The 21,966-nt window shown below is 43.6% G+C and overlaps 2 protein-coding genes across 6 annotated transcripts in view; one reads left to right on the forward strand and one right to left on the reverse strand.

Annotated features, from left to right (window-relative positions):
• Window positions 1-3,260: 3,260 nt before the first annotated feature.
• COPS4 (COP9 signalosome subunit 4) lies at window positions 3,261-12,258 on the reverse strand. The gene is made up of 10 exons (XM_066318156.1): window positions 11,989-12,258; window positions 10,835-10,914; window positions 9,941-10,092; window positions 8,818-8,921; window positions 7,905-8,058; window positions 6,645-6,795; window positions 6,166-6,336; window positions 4,770-4,885; window positions 4,328-4,412; window positions 3,261-3,821 (listed from the first exon to the last, which is right to left on the reverse strand). The coding sequence occupies exons 1-10, from the start codon at window positions 12,063-12,065 to the stop codon at window positions 3,688-3,690; spliced, it is 1,224 nt and encodes a 407-aa protein (XP_066174253.1). The 5' UTR covers window positions 12,066-12,258; the 3' UTR covers window positions 3,261-3,687.
• A 120-nt stretch (window positions 12,259-12,378) lies between these two features.
• LIN54 (lin-54 DREAM MuvB core complex component) overlaps window positions 12,379-21,966 on the forward strand; it is a 40,358-nt gene continuing 30,770 nt past the window's right edge. The window contains exon 1 of one of the 5 annotated variants that reach the window (XM_066318147.1): window positions 12,379-12,549. Coding sequence is in view for 2 of the 5 variants with exons in the window: in XM_066318146.1 (XP_066174243.1) it covers window positions 18,156-18,198 (43 nt within the window). In the remaining 3 variants the exon portion in view is untranslated. Of the gene's footprint in view, window positions 12,550-12,928; window positions 13,032-17,965; window positions 18,199-20,732; window positions 21,130-21,966 lie in introns of those variants that run through there. The other 4 variants (XM_066318149.1, XM_066318146.1, XM_066318151.1 and 1 more) reach the window with 4 other exon arrangements.

Here is a 21,966-nt window from a genome sequence, read left to right on the forward strand (position 1 = left end):
GGACAGAATCCCCTCCCTCGCTCTGCTGCCCACGCTGCTTTGGATGCAGTCCAGGACACATTTGGCTTTCTGGGCTGTGAGCACAAGTTTCCAGGTCATGTTGAGCTGCTTATCCACGAACATCTCTCCTCAGGGCTGCTCTCAGTGCATTCTCTGCCCAGTCTGTATTTGTGCTTGGGATCGCCTCAGCTCACAAGCAGGATCTTGTACCTGGCCTTGCTGAAGTTGAGGTTCCTGGTTCACACAGCCCCACGTCTGAAGGCTGCCAAGGTATCTCTGGGTGGCATCCCTTCCCTCAAAAGCCATAATTTTAAGTTTACACTGTTGCAACAGAATGAATGAATGCTGTGCACTCACTGTGAACCCATGCTGAACCCCTATTTTTCAGTCTAATGTTCTTAGTCTGGTAAGCTTTTTGACTTTGCTTTTGGATTATCTTTTGCAATGAATAACAAAGTTAGAATAGTGACTTGTTGAACAAAAACAAAAGAATAAAAAGAATCAGAACATCATTTATAGAGAAGTAATTTATCATGTGTAAAGCAAAGTCCCTAAGCATTAAACAAAAAAAGAGGAAATGGATTTGCATGGGTGTTGTCCCCCTAATAGATTAGTTACATTGCTTTTATGTTTCTTCATAGAAATCCTTTTTCTAGATAAATGTACTCGTTGTACTAAGATTTTTTTAATTGTTAAGCTACCAAAACCTCATTAATCCCAAGTTCAGTCCCACATTATACTTAAAAATATATGAAATGTCATTTTGACTCATCCTTCGAGGCCCTGGGATAATTTCTACTCCTTTACTCTGAGCAAAATCCTCTCTTTTGTCATTTTCAGCTTGGGCGAAGTGAAAACTTTCCGGTACCAGGGGACTGTTAGTTGAAGTCGAGAAGTACGACCTAAGCCCTGCATATGGGGAAGAAGCTTTGTGACCGAAAGGCTCGCAGCTCTTCAAAGCGCAGAGGGCAATAAATGCGGAGTTCTGCGCTCGCTGGGATGAGCGGGGTTTAGTCACAGAAGGAAGCCGGCGATGCGCTGCCCTTCCACCAGCGCCGGGGATCTGCGCGCTCAGCTCTCCATCTAGCGGGAGCTGCTGCCCTCGGCTCCGCCTGGATTGTCCAGACGTTTATGCTTCCACAGTGTGCGTGCCCTTCGTCTGGGGTCTTCTCGCTGTTCATCGGCTCCTGCTGAGTCTCAGGGTGACCAGTCACCCCTTGGCGTGGTCACAGCCCCTTGCTGCGGGCTCCTGACATTCCCCCCACCCAGGGCACAGCCTGTAGCCACCAGCATGATGTGTATTCCTCATCATCCCTCTGTTTTAATTGAGGCTGGTTTACTTCAGGGGAAAGAAATTAAAATAACTTTCAAGGTATTGAACCACTGCCCTTACAAGTAATAAATGTAACAGAATTAAGGCCAACAAGATGGCCATGGAGTGGCAATATAAAATCATGAAGGATTCTCTAAAATCACTTATTGTTCAACTGGTAGATCATTTAACTACTCATCTAATGTGAGAATGGTGGATCTAGTTTTCCTTACCTTAAAATGTTAACTGCAGAAAAACAACAAAGTCAGGCAGTGTATAGCCCCTCCCATTTATGTTCTTATTTGGAATTCTGTGAGAGAACATTCATTAACGCTTCCATATCCATGTTGTGTATCATGTACCTGTATCTCCAGTGGGCTGGGATGATACTTTCTCCACACTCCGAACTCAGCATATATATACATAACGTATTGGATCAGGTGTTTCCAGCCATTCCCTTCCCTGGTTTCTGTAATGCCTCTAGTGTGGGCTGGGTGACATGTAAGAGCAATTTCTGCAGGTTACTGTACTTCCTTTAGTCAATTAGATCTTCCCTCCTGATGTGAAAACTACACTTTCCAAAGCATTCCTGTTGCATGACATAGCCCAAATGGTGCATCGAGGCCACAAGTTCTGCCCCTTGTGTGCTCCTCCTTGCTGGAAGTGGCCCTGCTTCCCTCACCTGTCCCTGTCTCACCACAGCATTCCCAGGCTAGATCTGGGTTATGTCAGGGGCCATCAGATAAATCAGTCTGTGGCTTGAAATATGCATCACCAAAAGTCATCTTGGCTTTGAGGCTCGAGTTGGCCACTTCAGGTCTGTCCTTTCAGAAATGGTCCAGTAGAACTGTTTACTGCCTTCCAGAAGTCACTCCTGGCCCACAGGAAGAAAAGGCCCACAAAACAGCTGTGAACACACACTGCTACAGCTTTTTAGGACTGGATTCTCCATTAAAGTAGCAGACTGAAGCAGCAAATAACCTAAATGGGAATGTATTTGAATGGCATACATGGCACAACTCCATCTGCAAAGGGCACACTCCAGGAGAAGAGCTCTGTGCAGAAATCAGAGCACAAGCGAAAAGAAAAGCAACAGGCTCCAAATAAATAGAAACTATGTCAGCATTTCTCTCCAAGGGAGAGAAAATTCTCAGCCAGTAGCACTTCAAACAAGTTACAAGTAATTGCCCTTGGAAATAGTTGCTCAAATAGGCTTCAGCCTACTCTCATTTAGGTCATCACTTTGCTCTTACTTTTATGATACTGTTGTCCTAAGATGTGCAGTACATGAACAGCAAAGAACATTATAATTAGGTCTACACTCACTTGACAGTTTATTACTGAGCAGTAGTGTTAACACAGTCTGAAACAAGGCACTTCTTTATAAGCAATGACAAATATACATATAGGAAGAGTGCATGCTGCTTGCTCCTGTTTAGATTTTAATAGCAATTAGTTTCTCACGAGCTTGACATTCAGAAACTTATTAATTCCTTTCTTTGGGGATGTTTGCCTCATCAGCCAACTTGGTTTCTCTAAGCCATTAAAGAAGTGAAAAATATGATGGATCCAAGGTATGCAGCTTGATATGCAATTGAGTGGATAATTGAGTTTCCAACAGACTGGCAATAACCAAGCACAGAAGCCTCTGCAGACCCAGATATTTGTCATGTTTTTTAAATGTGTGTATCTGGCAAAGTACAAGGATGGGTAAAGAGTGCCTAATCTCAGATTGATCAACATCTTAATGGATGCTTTTGTACTTCAATGCTGTGCATAAGCATTTCAAGTTAGTCCTGCTTATCACGACACCTTGACTCACATTTTATAAGGAATGAAAGTTTTCATTTTACATTTTCAGGGGCTAAAAATGCAATTACAAAAATCTGATTCTTTTCAAGCGACTGTTTAAGAAAAAAAAATTAAAGCAAAATCAAAAAACCACAGGTCCTTAGAACACTTAAACCAAGTGGCTTATCTCAGCCTTTATTAGAATAATTACAACTAAAAGAAACATGGTGCTTCTATTTTCACAGCAGGACACGCATCATAGGAAGTAATGGGCTAGAAAGCTATAGCAATACAGTGGAGAAAAAATAAAATTAAATAAACCAAACCCAAAGCTTGCTGCAGACATTACAGCTTCTTTTAAATGGAGAACAGTTTTCAGGACAAGCAGAGTGCAATGCAGAGGCAGCAAGAGCATCAATCTCAGCTCAGAGAACTGAGAGCCTGTCACACCAAACATGGGATCAGCCAGTTGTGTCCTAAGCCGTAGTGAAAGCAGAAGGTGGGGAAGTGAAGATGGTTTTTGGTTTGTTTCCCAGTCCTGCACAGCAGGCAGGTGACTGCCTCCACTGGGACAGCAGGGCAGGTCACTGAGCCATCTGGGCCTCCATGGCCTGCGCTGTCCACTCCGGGGCTGTCTGACTGATCTTCTCCAGCAGGTTGTTCACCTGGAAACACAGCGACTGAATCTGCTTGTCCCAAGTGGGCAACGCTTCACGAGCTGCAAAGAAAAGAAAAAACAACCCATATTGAACAAAGGAAGTCTTAGCAATTCCCTTGCCTTGTCAGCTGCAACCCTTCCTTTTGCCACTGCCCTCACCTTACTCACAGAGGAAGCCTTCCTTGCAGTGGCATCAGGATCATTTCTGTACTCAAAACCTACAATTATTTTGGCTTCCCGTTACAAGCCTAACTCCTGCATTGAAACAGATTTGGATGAGAATTTCCTGGTGAGCCTGTTCCTAGAACTGAAGGAGAATGAAGGAATAAATTCACTCCTTCCTGTGGGTAAGAGGATGCAAAGCCATCTCCTGGGAGCAGGTGAAGTGTCAAAAGCTGTCCCTTGGAGCCAACTCTGCCACCTCCTGGCTACAGCAGGATGAGCAAGCTCACTTCAGGCAGAAGGCATTATTAATAACCTTAATTTCCTTCCCCTGGCAGGGACCACCTCAAAAAGCTCACTCTGAAACGTGCTAAAAAAATAAATCATACTGTGGTTGCACTTACTCTCAAAGTGAACAATTCCATCAATCTGATCGATAAATCCGTTCATGCGACCCTCAGTTATCATCTGAGAGGCGATCTTCTCTGCCTGGAGTAACAAGGAAAGATGTCAGAAACTTTGTCCATTCTCAAAGAAGTTAGACATTATTCAGACTTAACAGTCTTACAGATTTTTAACCAGGTCCATACACAGGGGGGAAGGAACCTACAGACAGCACTCATTATGAAATGATTACACAAACTATCAGTGGCATCTTAATGTTCATTCCACACTGTGTACTTCCCATTCTCCGTGCTAGATATTTAACCTTCCTCATAATATGGAATATTTAATTATTCCCTAAAATTTAGTTTATTTTCCTAATATTTACCACAGATATTTTCTCATGCCATTCATGCTCCTTGTTTAAAAAAAAAAAAAAAAAAAAAGGTAGGAAATGGATACCTTGGCTGCAGGGATCTCTAGTAATGCTCCAAGTTCTTCAAAGGTAATGTTGTTGTAAAGTTTGCTTGCAGACAGTAAGTTGTGTTCAATAACAGCTCTGTCCAGAATACTGGAACCTTTAGGGTTAGATGAGAAAAACACTACTGTAAGATTGAAGGTTTATATAGTAAAGCAAATGAAAAAAACGCTTCTCTTTTTTTTTTTTTTTTTTTTTCTGAAGCGTTACATGTACAGAAGGTCCAGATGCATCTGCTTTGCATCCCTGTTAAGCTGTACAGAGACAGCAGACAAAAACAAATGGATGGCATATGGCTGATTTTAGAACAGATAAACCCTTTATTTAATTTCTAGAGTAATCAAGTGGAGCCCACGCTACAAGACTTACTGTCTGAATCAAGGAGGTTTGACCTCCTGTGATCCTAGCTTGACAAATGGAAAGGCCACTGGGGGTTTCCTTATTATTCATTATGGCTCTTAGGGGTACAATTAACCTCTCTCTTACTCTGCTTGTGATAAACCTTTATCTGATGTCCCCTTGACTGAACAGTTTTCAACAGTATAACTCATTTGCCCCTTAACCTCTAGCTGAAGATAAGCACATTATTAAACACCAGCTAACCTGCATTCTTTAAGGACAGACAGATCAGGTTAGAAATAGAAAACACAGTGACCAAAGGAAGGAATGCAGCATTTGGTGGTTTTCAGCTAGCAAGTACCTTTAACCCAGTTTTCACTTCTGCAAGTATGTGGTTACTTATTTTTCCTTAACCAACAATTACTTCTCCCTAGGAAGATTTTCCTGATTCAGAGGTATTTCATGCTGATGTATTTTTTCACTATCGTACTCTTCCTATCTAGAAAACTGAGATGAGTGTCTTTAGGATACCAGTCAAGTCATTCCTTAACATTTTTGCTGACTGTTCAGAGGTTCAGGACTTAGTGCCAGGTCAGTGGAGACATGTGTGAGCTCCAAACCAACACCACACTATGTCACCTTCCTGTCAAGTCAGGAAGCAGTTCCAACAAATGTATCATCAGTACAGACCATTTATAGCCTACATTTATGGAATGCCTGGGTTTCTGGGCACCCTTCTCTTAACAGTGCCTGCGAACATCATGAGGACAGACACTCCGTTAGAAACACTGGGAAGTCGTCAGTGAAGAGGACAGGGAAAGAAAATGTGACAAGTTATCTTCCAGGAGAGTATTTTAAAACCTTAACGGCAAATCAGAAAGATGAACTATTTCTAAGATGACTTAATACCTAACTATGTACGCTAAAAATATTTCTTAAATAATGATATAAGCAATTAGAAATTATTTTCTTGGCTGATTTGGCAAGTCTAACTCCCATAGATGAACACCTAGCACTACAAGATTTTAGAGAAGTGTGTACCATCAGCTGTAGTCGCTTTCTGGTGAGGCATTAGCATAGCTGCAAACTCTTGCAGTTGATTTCCACGGATAATTCTGTCAAGATACATTTTCTCCAAGATCCCATAGGCTGCAAGCTGCTGGCATCTCTCATCCTTGAAAAGGGTAGCAAGCATGCGGGAACGCTGCTGTCCTGGGGAAATCAAGAGGAATTCTCATAACTGACCAGCAAAAGACTGAGTACTTCGAGGTAAACGGCAGGGAGTTCCCTTTTATCCCCAACGCAGGCAAATAACAGCCAACAAAGTTCTGCTGAAGAAGGAATTTGGTCGTGTTCAAAGGCAAAGACACTGAACTAATCCTACCCTGAGCTAACAGTTTGCCAACACGTAATTCTGACATCACGTTCACGACTTTGGATCCCTCACCAAATCTTAGTAATACAGCAGCTGACTTGCTCCAGGGGAAATACCTTACACAAAAATGTAAAGTGTGTTTTACCTGCTGATGCTAAAATAGTACAATGCAATGCATGTTTCAGTGCCTCCAGCCGCTCAGTCTCATGGACTATGCTTTTGTAGGACAGCTCGTTGTACCTTTGGGCAGCCTCAATGAACTTTCTCCTGTAGTCGAGCACTCGAGCATAGCAAACCTAGAAAGGAAGGATACCTCAGAAAAAGAAAAGCAACAGAGGTGGCTGCATAATACAGGTGTGTGAAAATTGCACACTATCAAGTGATAACTCCCATAAATATTTCTCTTCTGCTTCCCAGGGAAATGTGTGCCTTCAAAGAATTGGCTTGACTTGGCAAGTCCTTGCTGAAGTGTCAGGGAAATCAATTAAAAGGACATTTCCCACCACTGTACAGGTGTTAAACATTACAAACATCCAACAGCCAAGTATTGAGCCTAAGTAATTGAAATACTGTACAGCTGATACTGTATTTGTCTGAGTTTCCCCTTCACTACTGACACTGACATGTACCACTTAGCAACTTACGTTTCAAGCATTTACTTTTCCCTTTCAGCACGGGAACACCACCTGATATTTCTTCCTTCCTTTGTGCTTTTCTAAGATTCACCAAAAATATTTACACTCTCAACTGAGTGCAAACTTCAAAATGTACTATGGGAGGAGGAAAAAAGGAAAAGGAAAACCAACAAATGAAAACCACCGAATGCTGGGGTGCTGCTCATGGCACATCTGCTTTGTGTCACAGAATTTTAAAGACCAGCACACTTGACCAATTCTGTTACATTGTAATCATCACTGCTCATCAGTTACTGAAATGGTTTGAGAAATTTGTGTATGAACTATGCACACAGTAAACCCACAAAAAAGCAGGAATGTCAGCAATTAATTTACTACCTAAGACTTTAAGCTGTTTGTATGAATGGGACTTATTATTTAATTACTGGGGGCTGGGACAACTTCTACTCTCTAATACTGGATGCAATTTCCCCCCCTCTTGTAGACAAAGGTGGAGGCAATATTTTCAACAGTATTTCAGAATTTTTTAGCCTAGTTTTTATTTTCTATCCATAAAGCTGGCATTTAATGAACCATTAAAGACTTATCTCTGTCTGGTAAGGAATGACTTGTTTAATTATTCCTAAAATGTATCTCTCAAGCTCCCAAAACCATATAGCTTTTCCCCTTGTCTTTTTTCTCATGATGAAAGTTTCAGCAGTGCATTAAAACATCTCAGTGAGGAACTGTCTCCCTTTAGAAAAAGAAAGCAATAAAGCAGGTTAGACAACCTTATAATGGATTTGCAGCTGTTCATTAGTTGATTCATTCTGAAGCAGGGAAGCTCGATTGATGTAAGCTTCTGCTTGAACTGGATCATCATCCTCCAGATACAGCCTGGCAATCTTCAGGTAGGTCTCCAGTTTATAATCCACATTGTACTGCCTGGAGGGGAAAGCAAAAAGCAAGTGGTCAAGAGTTGCTCCAGAACTACCTTTGCTCTTAGCTGCTCTTAACACTTGTTATGATACTTAAGCATTTGGCAGCATTTGCTTTACCCTGCTTTCTTCTTCCCTACTACCAAATTAGTGCTCTCTGCACAGAGTAAGGAAATTTAAGATGAATGCCAGTACAGAACCGGCTCCTGCAAACATCAGTGGAGATAATGCTGTTCACCAAGACACACATGTACACTCTCATAATTTGGTTTTTGTGGACTGGAAGTTTGCCCTCAGCGGTGAGCTACTTAAGAATCAACCTTGCAGTACGACAAAAAGGTGCTAAATGGGCAAAACGTACAGCAATTCCTATGTGCTGTAGGAGCAAGGGGATAGGACTGCCAGAGAAAAGTAACAGCAACGGTTCTACACCTAAAAACCCCAAACAAACCAACCAAACTAAAATCCCACCTCACAAACACACGAAAAAATCCCCAACTACATCTGTTAATATCCAGTTTCAAACTATGTCTTCATTTTGAACTGAGAAGGTGGACACATATAAAAAACTGCCACCTTTCAAGGACCTTTCAATAACCCTAGAAACTTTTCTGCGAAATACTACTAAAAAAGACTTGTTTATCAACAAGACTAATTAATAATGGCTAACTTCTGGTGCAGCAAGCCCCAAAATTCTCACTGGCTGGTCTAGTTCAGTACAGAGAGAGCAGGTACAGATAGCACCACAGAACTGGGAGTAACATACTTTTGCCCTGTTTCCAAAGGGATCCCCACCAACACTTGTGCTGCGTTTCTCCAGTCTTCTTCTTTCTCATAGATTGATGCGAGATGTTGCCTTATTGAAGCCACCTGAAGAGCAATAAAATCAACAGTAAAAGTAGCCAACATTTATAAAGCTTTTAAAAAGATGAATCAAGTCTTTCAAGAACTGGAGCACCAAGAGTCACAAGCCATTTCTTGCAGTTACACCTCATATCATGCCATGAGAGGTAGGAACAAGGTGATCTGTCATCATAGCCTAATGTAGAAACTTCTGCTTTGGAGTGTGGCTGTCAGCAGGTGAAGTGTTAGTGGTTACAACCTGGGGTTTTAACTGTTAGTGTGGGTAAAAAAAAGAAGTCACCTCATGTACTGGATTTAATTTATGCATAATCATGATGACACACATGCAAGCATGTTCAGCTCAGAGTAGAAGCTGCATAAAAAGACTAAAGATAAAGGGAAGCAAATAAAAATCAGGGCAGAAACTGCCTTGACTTTCTTCTCCAATACTGGATCCTAAGAGCTTTTTACATCAACAACTTCCCTAAGAACTCTAAGATGATACTGCACATTCATACAACAAAACAGAACTGAACTCAACAAGCAGAGCAGCAAATTCAGCAGTAAAGCAGAATTTCAGGATTTCAAGAAAATATTTTTCCTGGTAAAATGTTTATGGCTAAAATAAACATACAGAAAAAATGTATCTATTTTGAAACAAAAGCTATTTTTCAAGGTACATGTTCTTCACACCACCTGTCTATTCTACTACTTGGGTAAAAGGAAATACAATGAGTAGCAGTCTGTCTCTCTAGACACCTCCAGCAGCTCAAGGATTGTTTCATTGTAACAAATCGATTACTGGTAGCAGAGGAATTACTGTCCATCATCTGATGAAGTGACAGTCTGTAACTTTTGCACTGTCCTAAGTGCTCTCTGCATTTAGGTCAGGTTTTTTCCCTGTAAAGGACTGGAAACCTGGACTCTGAGTAGGAATATCTGTCTTTAACAGCTTTTTGAAAGGCTTGAAATAGTCAGCATACAAGGAGGGGAAAAACTAAAGCAAAAACCAGAAGCCAACCCTTTCCTCATCATTGATCTCTCACCTGTTCTTCAAAAGAAATAACTCTGGGCTGTATCTTTTCCAAGGTGAAGTGGTAAATTTCTTTGGCTGTGCTGTCAGGGAGACTTGGAAGATGTGTGCAGAAGTCTGTCAGCAGCTGCCGTGAGATCACCAGACTGACATTCTCATTCACCACTGGTTCAGAGATGCACAGGAGAAAAACACAGAACAGATGGGCTTTTCAGTGTCTTCACCACGGGTGATAATTTCCTTTTATGTTAAATTTTAATATTTCAATTCTAAAAGCTATATGCAAGTGAAGAGGATTTTTTTTTCTTTTTTTTTTTTTTTTAAATAAAGGGGGGTTTTTCTTTTCTTTCAGAAACTGTTTACACTAGAGGTCACCAGAGTTCTAACCCCTGACATATAATAAATGAATTTTTCACGTTGATTTATAGTTCTCAGTTGCTGAAATATCTTGGACAAAGCACTTGTTTGGGCTAAAGCTCACTAAGCTTATTCTCAACTTTAAAAACGCTATAGCAGATATAATTTACAGAGATGTTCAATAAGCCAAACACCCAGTACAATACCAAAAAAAACCACCCTTAGCAATTTCTTGGCAGTTTTACAGATGGGTGAAGAAGGAGGTTGTTAGTTTAAGCACCACTTGGCATCCAGTACCAACTTCAGCACCCAGCAGAGACCGCTTTGTTTTCACCTTCCAGTGCTGACAAGCTGGAAAGCTGTAACAACCACAAAGCTTACAAATCCATTCCCTCTTCACTTCTGAAAATGGTGATGAGGGTTCCTCTTCCTGTTGTGTCTGAGTTCCAACAGGACAAAAATGTATGTAGAGTTAACAAACACACACACACAACCCCACAGACCTCTGGCCCTCACTCAGCGTACAACCACTTCTAGCAGATGCACTTACTTGCTTCTACAAAAGCTTTCAGAGCTTCAAGCTGTTCCACACCCGACAGCTGAATGGCTTTTTCCAAGATTTGACGGTACCTGTCCATAAATAAATTTAAAAAACGTTAAAAATTACACATTTTTCGCTAAGGATTTCTGTTCTCTGCTTACTTCCTATGTCAGAGGCCTGTTTTTGCTCATGTTTTCTATACCTTGAGGTGGCAATTCTCCAGTTTGTTGCCAAGTGTCATGAACATTCACCTGGAATTGGTACCTGTCCCTTCTTAAATCCCAGGACTAGATTCTCAGATAACAGAGCTCATCATTTTGTTATCAAAAAACTTACGTGCAATTTTGGAAGTTTAAAATAATAAAAATAATCAAATGCCCAGGACAGTGCATAGACAAAGTAATGAAAACTGTATTGCTCATAGATTGACTGAGGTAGTCAAACATTCAAAATGCCACATTCAATGTGACTGAGAAACAGCCACTTGACATGAACAAGGTGCACTCTGTGTGTTTCCAAGCGTTTATTCCTGCAAAAAAATAGCAAGTTCTCTATTCTTGTTCTAGCAAGCTAACGAAACTTAGCCTTAGTGTGTATGGTACTGATGAAGTACAACATCCACGTAGAAGCTACATTTTGAGGGGAAAAATTCTAAGGCTTTACACAAAAATCCTCAAAGTGTCACAGCCCCTTTAGAAGCCTAGCAGCTGGACAGGGAGTCAGGGAATTCCAGCTGACAGATCCGCGTCTGACTGGAGTGAAAACCAACGTGACACATCGCGCCGCGAGAAGCTCAACCCCTAAGGGCTGCCCTCCACAACACCCACCTACTGAAAACGGTAATAATTATTATTAACAATAAGGGACTCTCTGATATATCCACGGCAGCAGAGGAAAACAAACTCCCCGGCCTCTGGCTGTGGCGCAGCCCAAGGGCAGCAGTCGAGCCCCGAGGGGAGGCCGAGCGGACACGCAGGAGCCCGTGAACAAAAAAAAAAACTACACAACCACGAAATGAAGCCTTTCTGTCTCCTTTTTATTGGAAGAAACGCGGCCGCTGGGCACGACCCCCCCATCGCAGCGCAGGGCGCCCCCTCACCCCGCACGCGGCTCGCGGCCCTCGCCCCAACGCGGGGAGGCGACGGCGGCGCCCGGCCACTCACTTTCCCGCCAGGTCCTTGTGGGAGCCGCTGGAGTTCATCAGCTGCGCCAGGTCCTGCCTCACCGCGCCCGCCGCCATCTTGGGGGCCGCCTCCTCCCACCATGGGGCCGCGCGCGCTGGCGGGAGCGGCGCGGTGTCACGTGACGGGCAGCGCGCGCGGGCCGCGGGAGGGGGCGCGGGCGGGCCGGCCCCGCGGGCACGGCTGCCGGGGGGAGGAGAGCGCACGGAGCGATCCCACGGGATTCACACCGCCGCCGGGAGAAGGCCGGGCCGCCGCCGCCGCCTCCTCCGCGGGTGGCGGCCGCGCGTGGCCCGGAAGCGGACGGCGGGGCGGGGCGGTCCCGGAAGCGCGGGGCGCTGCGCCGGCGGTTGCCAGGGCGGCGCGGTATTATGGGATGCGGCGGGGGAATGGCGCGGGGCGCGTGATTTTGAACAAACGCGGCGGCGGGATCGGCGCGGGCGCGGCCGCCGCCGCCGCGGCCGCCGGGAGCGGCACCGGGGGGCGCCGGCACCGGCGAGAGGCATCGCTAGCGGAGAAAGAAGAAGAGCGCCCGCCCGCCCGGTGAGTGCGAGGGGCGGGAAAGCGGCGGCGGGAGGACGGGGAAGGGGGTGCGGGCACGGCTGACAGCCAGCTCCCGCCGGGAAAGAACAGGCCCGGCCCCGCCGAGCGCTCTCCCCGCGGCGGGCCGGGTCCCCGGCTGGCCCCGCCGGCCTCCCCGGGATGGCGCGGACAGGGGGTCCCGGCCGCCCCTCCGCCGCGGGGTGCCCGCCTGGCGCGTCCCCTCCCCGCCGGGGTCAGCTGCGCCCGGAGCCGCGGCGGAGCGGCGGGGTCACGGCGGCCCCTCGGCGCGGCGATCTCCCCCGGGGAGCGGGGTCCGCCGGTGCGGAAGGGGTCGGGGCTGGCGGCTCGGGGGCGGCGCCGGGGCGGGGCGGCGGGGGCAGGTGCGGCGGGGGCGGGAGCGGCGGTGACGGGCTGAAAATGGCGGATCTTTCGAAATACGGCGGCGGCCGCCGGCGCTGAGGGGCCCGGGCCGCCCCCGCGAGGTGAGAGCCGGCCCGGGGGGCGCGGGGGGAGCGGCCGCGCCGGCGGCACCGAGCCGGGCCCGGGGCCGGCGGGGCCCGGCTGTCCCGGCCCGGACACAGCGCGCCGGGCGGCTCCGGGCCCGGGCTGCGCCGTCCGAGGAGCCCGGGCCGCCCCCGGGCACGGCCCCGGTGGGTGAGGGCGTCCCGGCTGTGTCAGCGGGATGCTCGGCCCGGCTCTGCCCCGCCGAGCGGGGGCGGCGCTTCCTCGGCTCCCCCGGTGCCGGGCCGTGCGCTGCCCCGCTGCCGACAGCCCCCAGCTCCCATGGAGTGTGTCCGCTCCCGGCCTCCGCAGGACGAGCAAAACAAAGAGCTACGGAGAGGGTCCAGTGCAGGCCACGGAGAGGATGAGGGGTCTGGAGCATCTCTCGTATGACAGAGACTGTGTCAGCTGGGCTTGTTTAGTCTAGGGAAGAGAAGACCGATGTCATTAATGCATATAAATATCTCAAAAGCAGGTGCCAAGAGGATGGTGGCAGAGTTCTTGGTGGTGCTCAGCAACAGGATGTGGATAAATGGCCATAAGCAGAAATACAAGAAGTTTCACCTCACCATGAGGAAGAACTTTATGTTGAGGGTGGCAGGGCACTGGAACAGGCTGCCCAGGGAGGTTGTGGAGTCTCCTTCTCTGGAGGCATTTGAAACCCACCTGACCATGGTCCTGTGTCACCTGCTCCAAGTGGTCCTGTCTTGTCAGTGAGGTAGCACTGGGTCATCTCCAGAGGTGCCTTTCAAACTCAACAATTCTGTGAATGTAGCCAGACCATCTTTTGGGACAGTCACAGCTTTTCTTGTCACTGTCTTGCTTGTTATGAGGTATATCAGTATCCAGAATGTGTTTTTAATTATTTGTGGCCTTGACTTTGAAGCACATCATGAACTAATTATGTAATGCTTGATATTGAGGATTTGGGTTCTGGAAAGCCCTGTGGCACTGAGAGCGTATCAAACTGTCCCTGGAATATGCTGTCATCAGGAGGAAAGCTCTCAGACTTAAGATGTCAGGTGAGGAAAGGACAGATATTTAAATCACCTTTCATTAGTTTCATCCTTCTCAACAGTTCCTTGAAATCTATAACAGTTACTGAAGGAAATACTGAATATAGGGAAATAATTTGAAGTATCCTTTGCAATATGAAGCTTGCAATAGCAATCAGGTTACTCAACCCTTGAGTATGCGGTTATCTTCTTCACAGTAGCTTTTGGCTTATTGGAGGCAAGAAGAATAGTGGGTTATCACCTGAATGTATTTCTTCTGTGATTGGAATCTTTTCGTAAAATAAAATGCACTAGACTTGTTGTTTTTTTTTTCTTTTTAAATTATTATTTCTCATGACATCCAGTTTACATATCTGTCACTGAGTTACATGTTAGTCACATGCCTCGTACAGAGCTGCACCAACCTCGAGAGAGATGTGTGCCAGATTGCTTTGTAGGCCAAGCAGTCCTACAGGCTGGCTTGGAGAGTGTGTTTGAAAACACAGCCCAGCTTCCCTAATGGGTTAAACAAGTACTTCATGCTTGTTGTGATGGGACAAGCTTCAGCAGTTCGTTTTGCAGGATTGCTTGTTCAGCTTATGTATCAAGAACTATCTGCTGATGTTTGGTTTGCTTACACTGTGGTTATGTCCACCTCAGATCGTTTGTAACTGAATGCTCTGAACAGTTCAGTCAGAATTCTTGAAAAGTTTTAAATGCTTTCAGGTGGATTATCTGCTAACCACAGGTGAATAAGGGTGATGATGAAGAGTACTGTCAGAATTCAGCCTTAGAGATATTGTTAACTTACACACTGCGATATCTTTTATTTTAAATTTGGAAAAACTGTCAGAAACCCTTAGGTTCTTTTGCTTCACACTTGTTTGAAAAATGTTTGCAGGGGGAACTAAAGTAGATTGGGAAGGTTGTGTTTTGTTTTCTGCTTCAGCAACAAACTGTGGTTCGTTATTTGTCACCTGGTGTGTTTGTGCTTTTGTTCTCTCTATGTGCTGTATTCTTCTTTGCTTTCTTCATCACATGCTGTGAGAAGCACATCCTAATGTCCTGCAGGGGTTGTACACTGCAGCAGCATGAGGATGTGGTGGAGCCCTTCATAGCAAGTACCTAGGAGATAAACTCAGGGTTCTTTGACTTTTTTATTATTGTTCTTACTTTCAGGAGCTGCCAAAGAGAAGTGGAAAATGTTTCTTGAATTCTGGTTTCAAAGGTTTGTATCTTGCCAGGCCTTGTGTTTCAATAGTTTGGTTTCCTCAGTTGCTCAGAAAGCTGATAAGCAGCATGTGGCTTTCAGTACAGCCTGTGACTGGGCTTGCTCACCTGACAACCTCAGAAGTCTGGAAAAGAATGTTCTTGCACAAGAAAGAGGGGGACTAACAGAATAATCCCGTGGTTGGTCATGGGGTGCAAAGCTCCATGATGTGAGAGATTCCCGTGTTCCCGATCTGGATGTGGGTTGGTAGCTCCTGGATTTGTGCCTCTTCCAGAAGCCATCCTTCTGCCATTGGCCGTGCTGCTGCCCACATGAGGGTTATCCCCTCAGTGCTGGGCTCTGCTTTGATCTCTTGTATGAGTCCTAGGTACACACTGAATCCCCATCTTTAGGGACTGACTGTTTTGGTGTTTTTATTCCTTTGGAGTAACAGCAGTTTCTGTTACAGGCTCAAGGAGTAGACTTCTTTGGGCGAAACTCTTGTTTCTGTGGAAAGTCTTTCAGGTGTGATCCTTGGTGCTGCTCTGGTGCTCATAGACTTTGAACAGAGCTGTCTCAGCACACTGACTCACCAGCATTTGCTTACTACCTTGTGGAGTAGTTTTCTTCCTGGCTTGACCACCAGTGTCAGTGGCCTGCCTGGCTCTTCATCTGGGCTGCTCTTGCAGTTAAACAGGTGTTTGCTAGCACAAGGAGGGAAAATGTATGGAAACAAAAAGGCAGATGCCAAAGGTGGACAGGAGATCTTTAGCAGTAGTGCTGGCTTAATACACACAGGGAATTGACATATAGGGAAAGTAATGCTGCTGCTCATGTACACACAAAGTAGCACATGATGCTATTTGAAATAACAGTGCAATAAAGGTATTGCTAGGATATTGCTCTCACTAAATCCTATAAAATTGTAGCAGGTGCTTGTTTTATTAGTGTATAATTATCAGTTTGTTGACATATAAGGTGTCTTAGCTTTTGCTTTTCCTTTTAAAATTATATTGGAAGCATAAATTACTCAGAACTTGCCAAAGGAAGAAGGATCTCCTCATAACTGGTACGTGGACAAGAGCTTAGTTGGTTTGTTGTTTCTTTCCCTCTGTCCAGTCTTAAAAAGAAACATGCTAGCACCTCTATTATAAACATGGCCATGGAAACATGAGCTTAAGCAATCTTCCCATGGAAGAAAAAAAAAAAACCAAACAAACCCAAAAACCTCAACTGTGTAATATAAAATTCTCATGTACATATATATCACTTGACAGATGTCAGTTTAAACACGTAGGAGTTGCTAATTTGTGCACCTTGCCCATTGTCCTGATCTGCTGCACACAGTTGTTTGTGTGGTGTCTCAGGCAGCGATCACTCACTTAGCAGAATGTAGGGTAATGGGAAGGGAATGGTGTGCGTTGGTTGAGGGAATTATGGTTGCCTTGGGAACTGTTTTGTGATTATAGATGGTTAATTTGTGGTAGAAGAATACCTGGTATTTTCTTAAGTATTCCTTGTAACGGTTGGAAAAAAGACTGGATACTTACACTGGTTCAGCATTTGATAAGGAGTGAGGTTGGGTTTTTTTCCTTGTTACGGTTTGCCATTGGTACTGTATTTGATAAACCTAGAGCCATGATCCTATGGGAAGCAGGCAGACAAACTGCCTCCATGACTTGTCTTATGTGGGGATTGGGGAGGAGAATTTTGTCCGTGTTCTACATATGTCTTTTGTTAGTGTGTTGAAGCTATTTGCTTTTACTCTGCTATTACATATGCAAACATGGTGAGTTTGCAGTCTTGGATGATTAATTTTTCCACTTACCCTTGTTAATCGTAGCTGCCTCATAGATTCATTGTTTTCTGGTTTCATGACACGCATTTTGTTAAAGCATCTCTAGCTCAGTAAGATTAAACAAAAGCCTCTCTGTTGAAAAAACACAGTGCTGAGTGATTTTGTAATTCTTTGCTTTATGACAAAACAAACTTTTCAATTTTAGAGACAAAAACATAGAGTGTCAGAGAGAGTAAGAAAATGGAGAATGCCTAAAATGAATGGCGCTATTTTCCCCATTATTGAAAAAAATTGCAAAATTGAAGAATGGCAGTTAATTAGGAGAATTGTAGTACAGCAAGATCACCTGCCTGCAGTTGTGCTCTTTCATTTAACAATATGCCAGCAGAGCAGGGTGAGTCTTGATTATGCATATACTTCTGTGGAGACTTTTCTAATAAATGAATGGAGGCATGTCTGGTGTCAGTAGTTTCTTAAGAACTGCATTTGCTTCTTCTTTTGTGCTGTTCTTCATGAATTTCAGTTGCCTGGAGTAGTTGGTGTGCTCATTTGTATTTATCAAAAAGGGATGAGTGCAAACAAAGAGATTACCTAGCCTGCTCTTTAGTTTGTTTTACTTATAAAATGACCCAATAAAAGGATTTGTTTCCCTAAGATTTATTTGTTTTCCCCTTGAAATCAACTTGGGCAAACAAGTGGCCTTCACTTTCTAAACTGTAATTTGATTCTACTTTGCATAGGTAGGTGTTCTAAATCCCTTGCACTAGCAAGCAGTCAAGAATCTCTGGGAACTATGAACCTTGTGCTGTTATGCATTGATCTTTTCCTAAAATAAGTTTTCTCTTTGCCGAGAGAATGCCTGGACCATTAAATGACCAGTGGGTGTTTTTCCACTTGCAGAGGTTAGTTTTGGTGTCAGTGCTGTGGACTGGCTACCCTGGAATGACCAGCCAGGCTGTAGTCAGTATTGGCAAAGTTTGTCACTCCTGTTTCTTGTGGACAAAAAAACCCCAAAACAAAACCAAGGTGTATTTCCCCTGGAGAAGAAGCAGAAAGTGGGCAAGAGGGAGGCTGCTTGTGAATTTTTACCATTGCTTCTGGAATGATTGGGAAGAATAAGAGCTCATTCTTTGTTGAACAGGAAGGTGAGTTTTGGTGTTATGTCAGCAAAAAGAAATAGGTTGAATAAAAGATTTTGACGAGTTGGGTGTCCTATATTCTTAAAAGAGTTCTTAATGACATTGATAAATGCAGATACTATAGAATTTTGCAGAAAGACATCCCATCGTTATTTTCAAGTTCTGTTGCTGCTGCTGGGCTGGTTTCAGTAGACTGTACAGATTGACACAGAGCTGTTTGGGTGTGTGTCCTGAGCTGGGTTGTGGGAGAATTTACAGAGTGACAGCCTCTGGTTCAGGTGTGTCCAGCTCTTTGTGGGTGCTGCTCACTGTGTAGTGATGAACTAGGGCAGCTGAGTCACACAGAGAACCTGCCAAGCTGCAGGTCAGCTTCAGAGTCCTGTCATATGTTCATCCCTGTTCATCTCCAGTCCTCAGAAGTACGAACTGACAGTTGGCAAAAGCTTCTTGTATATACAAATTGGGTTTAGATGTAGTAAAAAGCTAGATCTTGCTACATAAAAAGAAGCCAAGCAACTTTTTCCATGGAAAAATACAGTTAAGGCTTTGCATACTGTTGTTTCTTCAGTTAGTAATTCTGAGAAGAAGATGAATGAACATTCTGGATCTGTATTAACTCAGTGTAGTGGGTGACTTGTCCAACTGGTGGTCGAGCATGTTTGCCACAGACATCAAATTTGGAAGGGTATCCAGTAAGGACAGGTTTGGGGCTTTTCTCAAAGCCTGGTGCTGGTTTAGGTTGAGTATTAGGAAAGGGTTCTCCTCCCAGAGAGTGACTGAGTACTGGAATAGACTTCCCAGTGAGCAGCATGGAGGGTGCATGCAAAGAACTCTTCTTCCCAAGTGGCCTTGGCATACTGTGTGGAATAAAGCTGCTCCAGGGATAAAATAAGATACAGTGTTGATATCTTGCTATGTCACTTTGAGCGTATTGAAAACAAAGGTTGTAAGAGATACAATGTAGTCCTAGTCGCTGAAATGCTTCTTTCTGGCTAGTCCTGTCTGTAAGTTTTTGCGGGGTTTTGAAGTGTTTGTCCAAAGCTGTTGGTTTTCTTACCTACAGCTAATGAAACTTAGGAGTTTGTATTTCAGAAGCACTTCCCCTTGTTATGTTGTGACATGTGAAACTTCAGAGGTCTGAGCAGCCTGCATTTGAAGTGACCCACATGGTTCTGGAGCAGGGATGAAGATTCCACAAAAATTCCTATTTCTCCTGTTGAATTGAGCTCAACTTAACATCTTAATGTGGAATTTCATTCCACAGAGGTCAGTCAGCAATTGCACAGTTGTATTGTTTAAGTTTTCCAAAAAGGAATATGGAGGTGCTTTATATAGAGATTGAAGTTGGAAGGAGGTGTTAGTAGTGTTTTTTCTGAACGAAGGAATCTGAATGAAGTCCTGGTTTGCCTGAAAGTGAGCTGTTTATCTTCAGCTCAGCCCTTCTGCAAGTAAATATATTATGTACTTGTGGAGTGTTGTCATGTTTAAAGCTGGTAGAACTGATGAGATCTGCAGCTAGAAGCATGTTTTCTTGCAAATCACTGCCAAGTAATTGTTTGGGCCATCTTTATTTTTGTTTTAGTGCTCCACTTGAGTCAAAAATTAAGAAAACAAATCTAGGTAAGTTTAAAAAGCAGTAGTGGCCCATAGCAGCTTTCACTGCTGTTCAAATCTTGACAGCACTACCTTTAAAGCATTTTGCTTTATAGTCTTAAGGTTTTTCTCTGGTTTTCATCTCTGTGCTGTTGTAACTTTGAAAAGGATCATGATTGCATAAGACACATAAGGAATTAAGCTTTTAGGGCAAAATTTTCTGTGCCATTTTAGCATTTTTTTTTTTTTGAAATTACATACTTCACTGAAATCAGTGTCATGGGGGGAGGTTGTTTCAATTAGAATGAGCTTCATTTATTTTTCCTCCCAACTGCAGTGCTGGTGTCGTGTAGATGAGATGCACTTGCATCATCATTGTGCTTCCCAGTTAGGAAAGTCTCAGTAAAACTGGTAGGTTCCCATTGTGTTGTGATGAACTCTTGTTCATAAATACAGCTCTAAAATGTACTCTTACTGAAATTGCTGGCAGCAAGCCTGATCTTAAAGGTGTGCAATATGATAACACCTGCTTAAAGTCTATGGGGAACTCGATATCAAGCCTATGGTGGTAGTTTTCACACTTGTTCAGAGTGTTCTTGGTGTGATACTGTTGTGTCTTCTGGATTCTTCTGTAGCCTCACATTCAAGAGGTGCCTGGCATTTGGAAAGCAAGACCTTTATTTCAAGCTATATATAGAAGACAAAAATCTGCATTTTTGGGGGCCTAGTGATAAGTCCTTGTCACATTTCAGGCTTGTTTGGTTTTTTGTTCTTTATCAGTCAAGCTAAGTTCACTACATGTTTGTTCAATGTAACTTTAGATTTGTAATGCCTTACTATTGGCCTATTAAACATTGCAGAAAATTAAATTACTTGAGTTTTTTTTGTTGTTGTTGTTGTTTTTTTGTTTTTTTTTTTTTTTTTTTTTTTTTTTTTTTTTTTTTTTTTTTTTTTTGGTCTCACCCCAAAGTTTGTATGGAACATAAGGGTAGAAGCACTTGATAAGATGTAAAGGCCCTGAGATCTACAACTCCAAAATTTAGATTGTTCATTGTAGTGAACACCTTCAGAATGTATTTAGTGATCATAGCTCCTGTGCACCAGTGTTTTAGTTTTTGTGCTATGGTGTGTTATGAAAATGACTGAAACTGGTATGCAAACCAAGAGAAGGGTGAAGGGGAATGTTCTTATTTTTAGTTTCTATTTTATTTTTAGTTTGCCTAAAGCTTTGCTTGAAAGTAGAGCATTGTTTCCCGTTACAGAAGGCGATCTGAACTGCTTTGAAGTAGTCTGCTGCACAGAATGTTATTTCCAGTACTTTCCTGGAAAGCTGCTGTAAATAAGGTGTGTGGTAAACAAGCAATGGTTAAGATTTTAACTAATGACTCTGAGTGAGTGCTTGGATTCTTGTGTTTTGTTCAGTAATACTGCTCAGTGCCTCTCAACAGCTGGAATGTTCTTCCTTAATAATCTTCTTTTGTAATAGGTGGTACCTTTGGGCAATGCAGTATTTTCTTGGGGTGGAAAGGGGGTTGTCCAATCCAGAGCAAGATAGCCCAGTGTTTTGAAATGCTGGTTTTCTAGGAAACAGTGCACTCACTTGTAGATGTAACATGATTCAACCATTTGCAGTTTGTATGACATGCTGCTTTTATCCAAAACTTAGTTATAGCTTTTTTTCCTTCTTCTCTCCATGTTCCATTTTGCCTGAAAGGCTCTGACTCATGGAGATTTTTGGTTATGTACTCTTTCTAAGGTGTCTGTTAGTTTAATTGTGAAAATTGCTTTTGTACTTGGTGTGTGTAATCGAATTTCTGTGGTAGCATGCTGAGATGCCTTCTATGTGAGAAATAGTTTTGATGTGAAGAAAACAGTTATAGGTCACAGGATAGCTGAGTCTTAAAGTATGTTTGTAGCAGCTGTTGTGGTGAAAGAAGAAGATGCAGTTGTGCAAAACATTTTTATTTTGAAGATAGTAAGACATTATTATTTTTGAAAACTTATAACTTTTTTTTCTTTACAGCTTGTCTGCAAAGAACATGATCTCTTTCTTCCTCTGTGTATTGGGTTTTTTTGGCAGGAGAGGGTGCTCATTGTGTTTTAAGTGTCCTTGTCAGTATTTTCTACTATTACTTATTCATTATAGCAGCATGGAGAGCTTAGTAACTGTTTCATGGTTGA

Source organism: Sylvia atricapilla, chromosome 4, assembly GCF_009819655.1.
Source record: "Sylvia atricapilla isolate bSylAtr1 chromosome 4, bSylAtr1.pri, whole genome shotgun sequence".
Taxonomy (NCBI): domain Eukaryota; kingdom Metazoa; phylum Chordata; class Aves; order Passeriformes; family Sylviidae; genus Sylvia; species Sylvia atricapilla.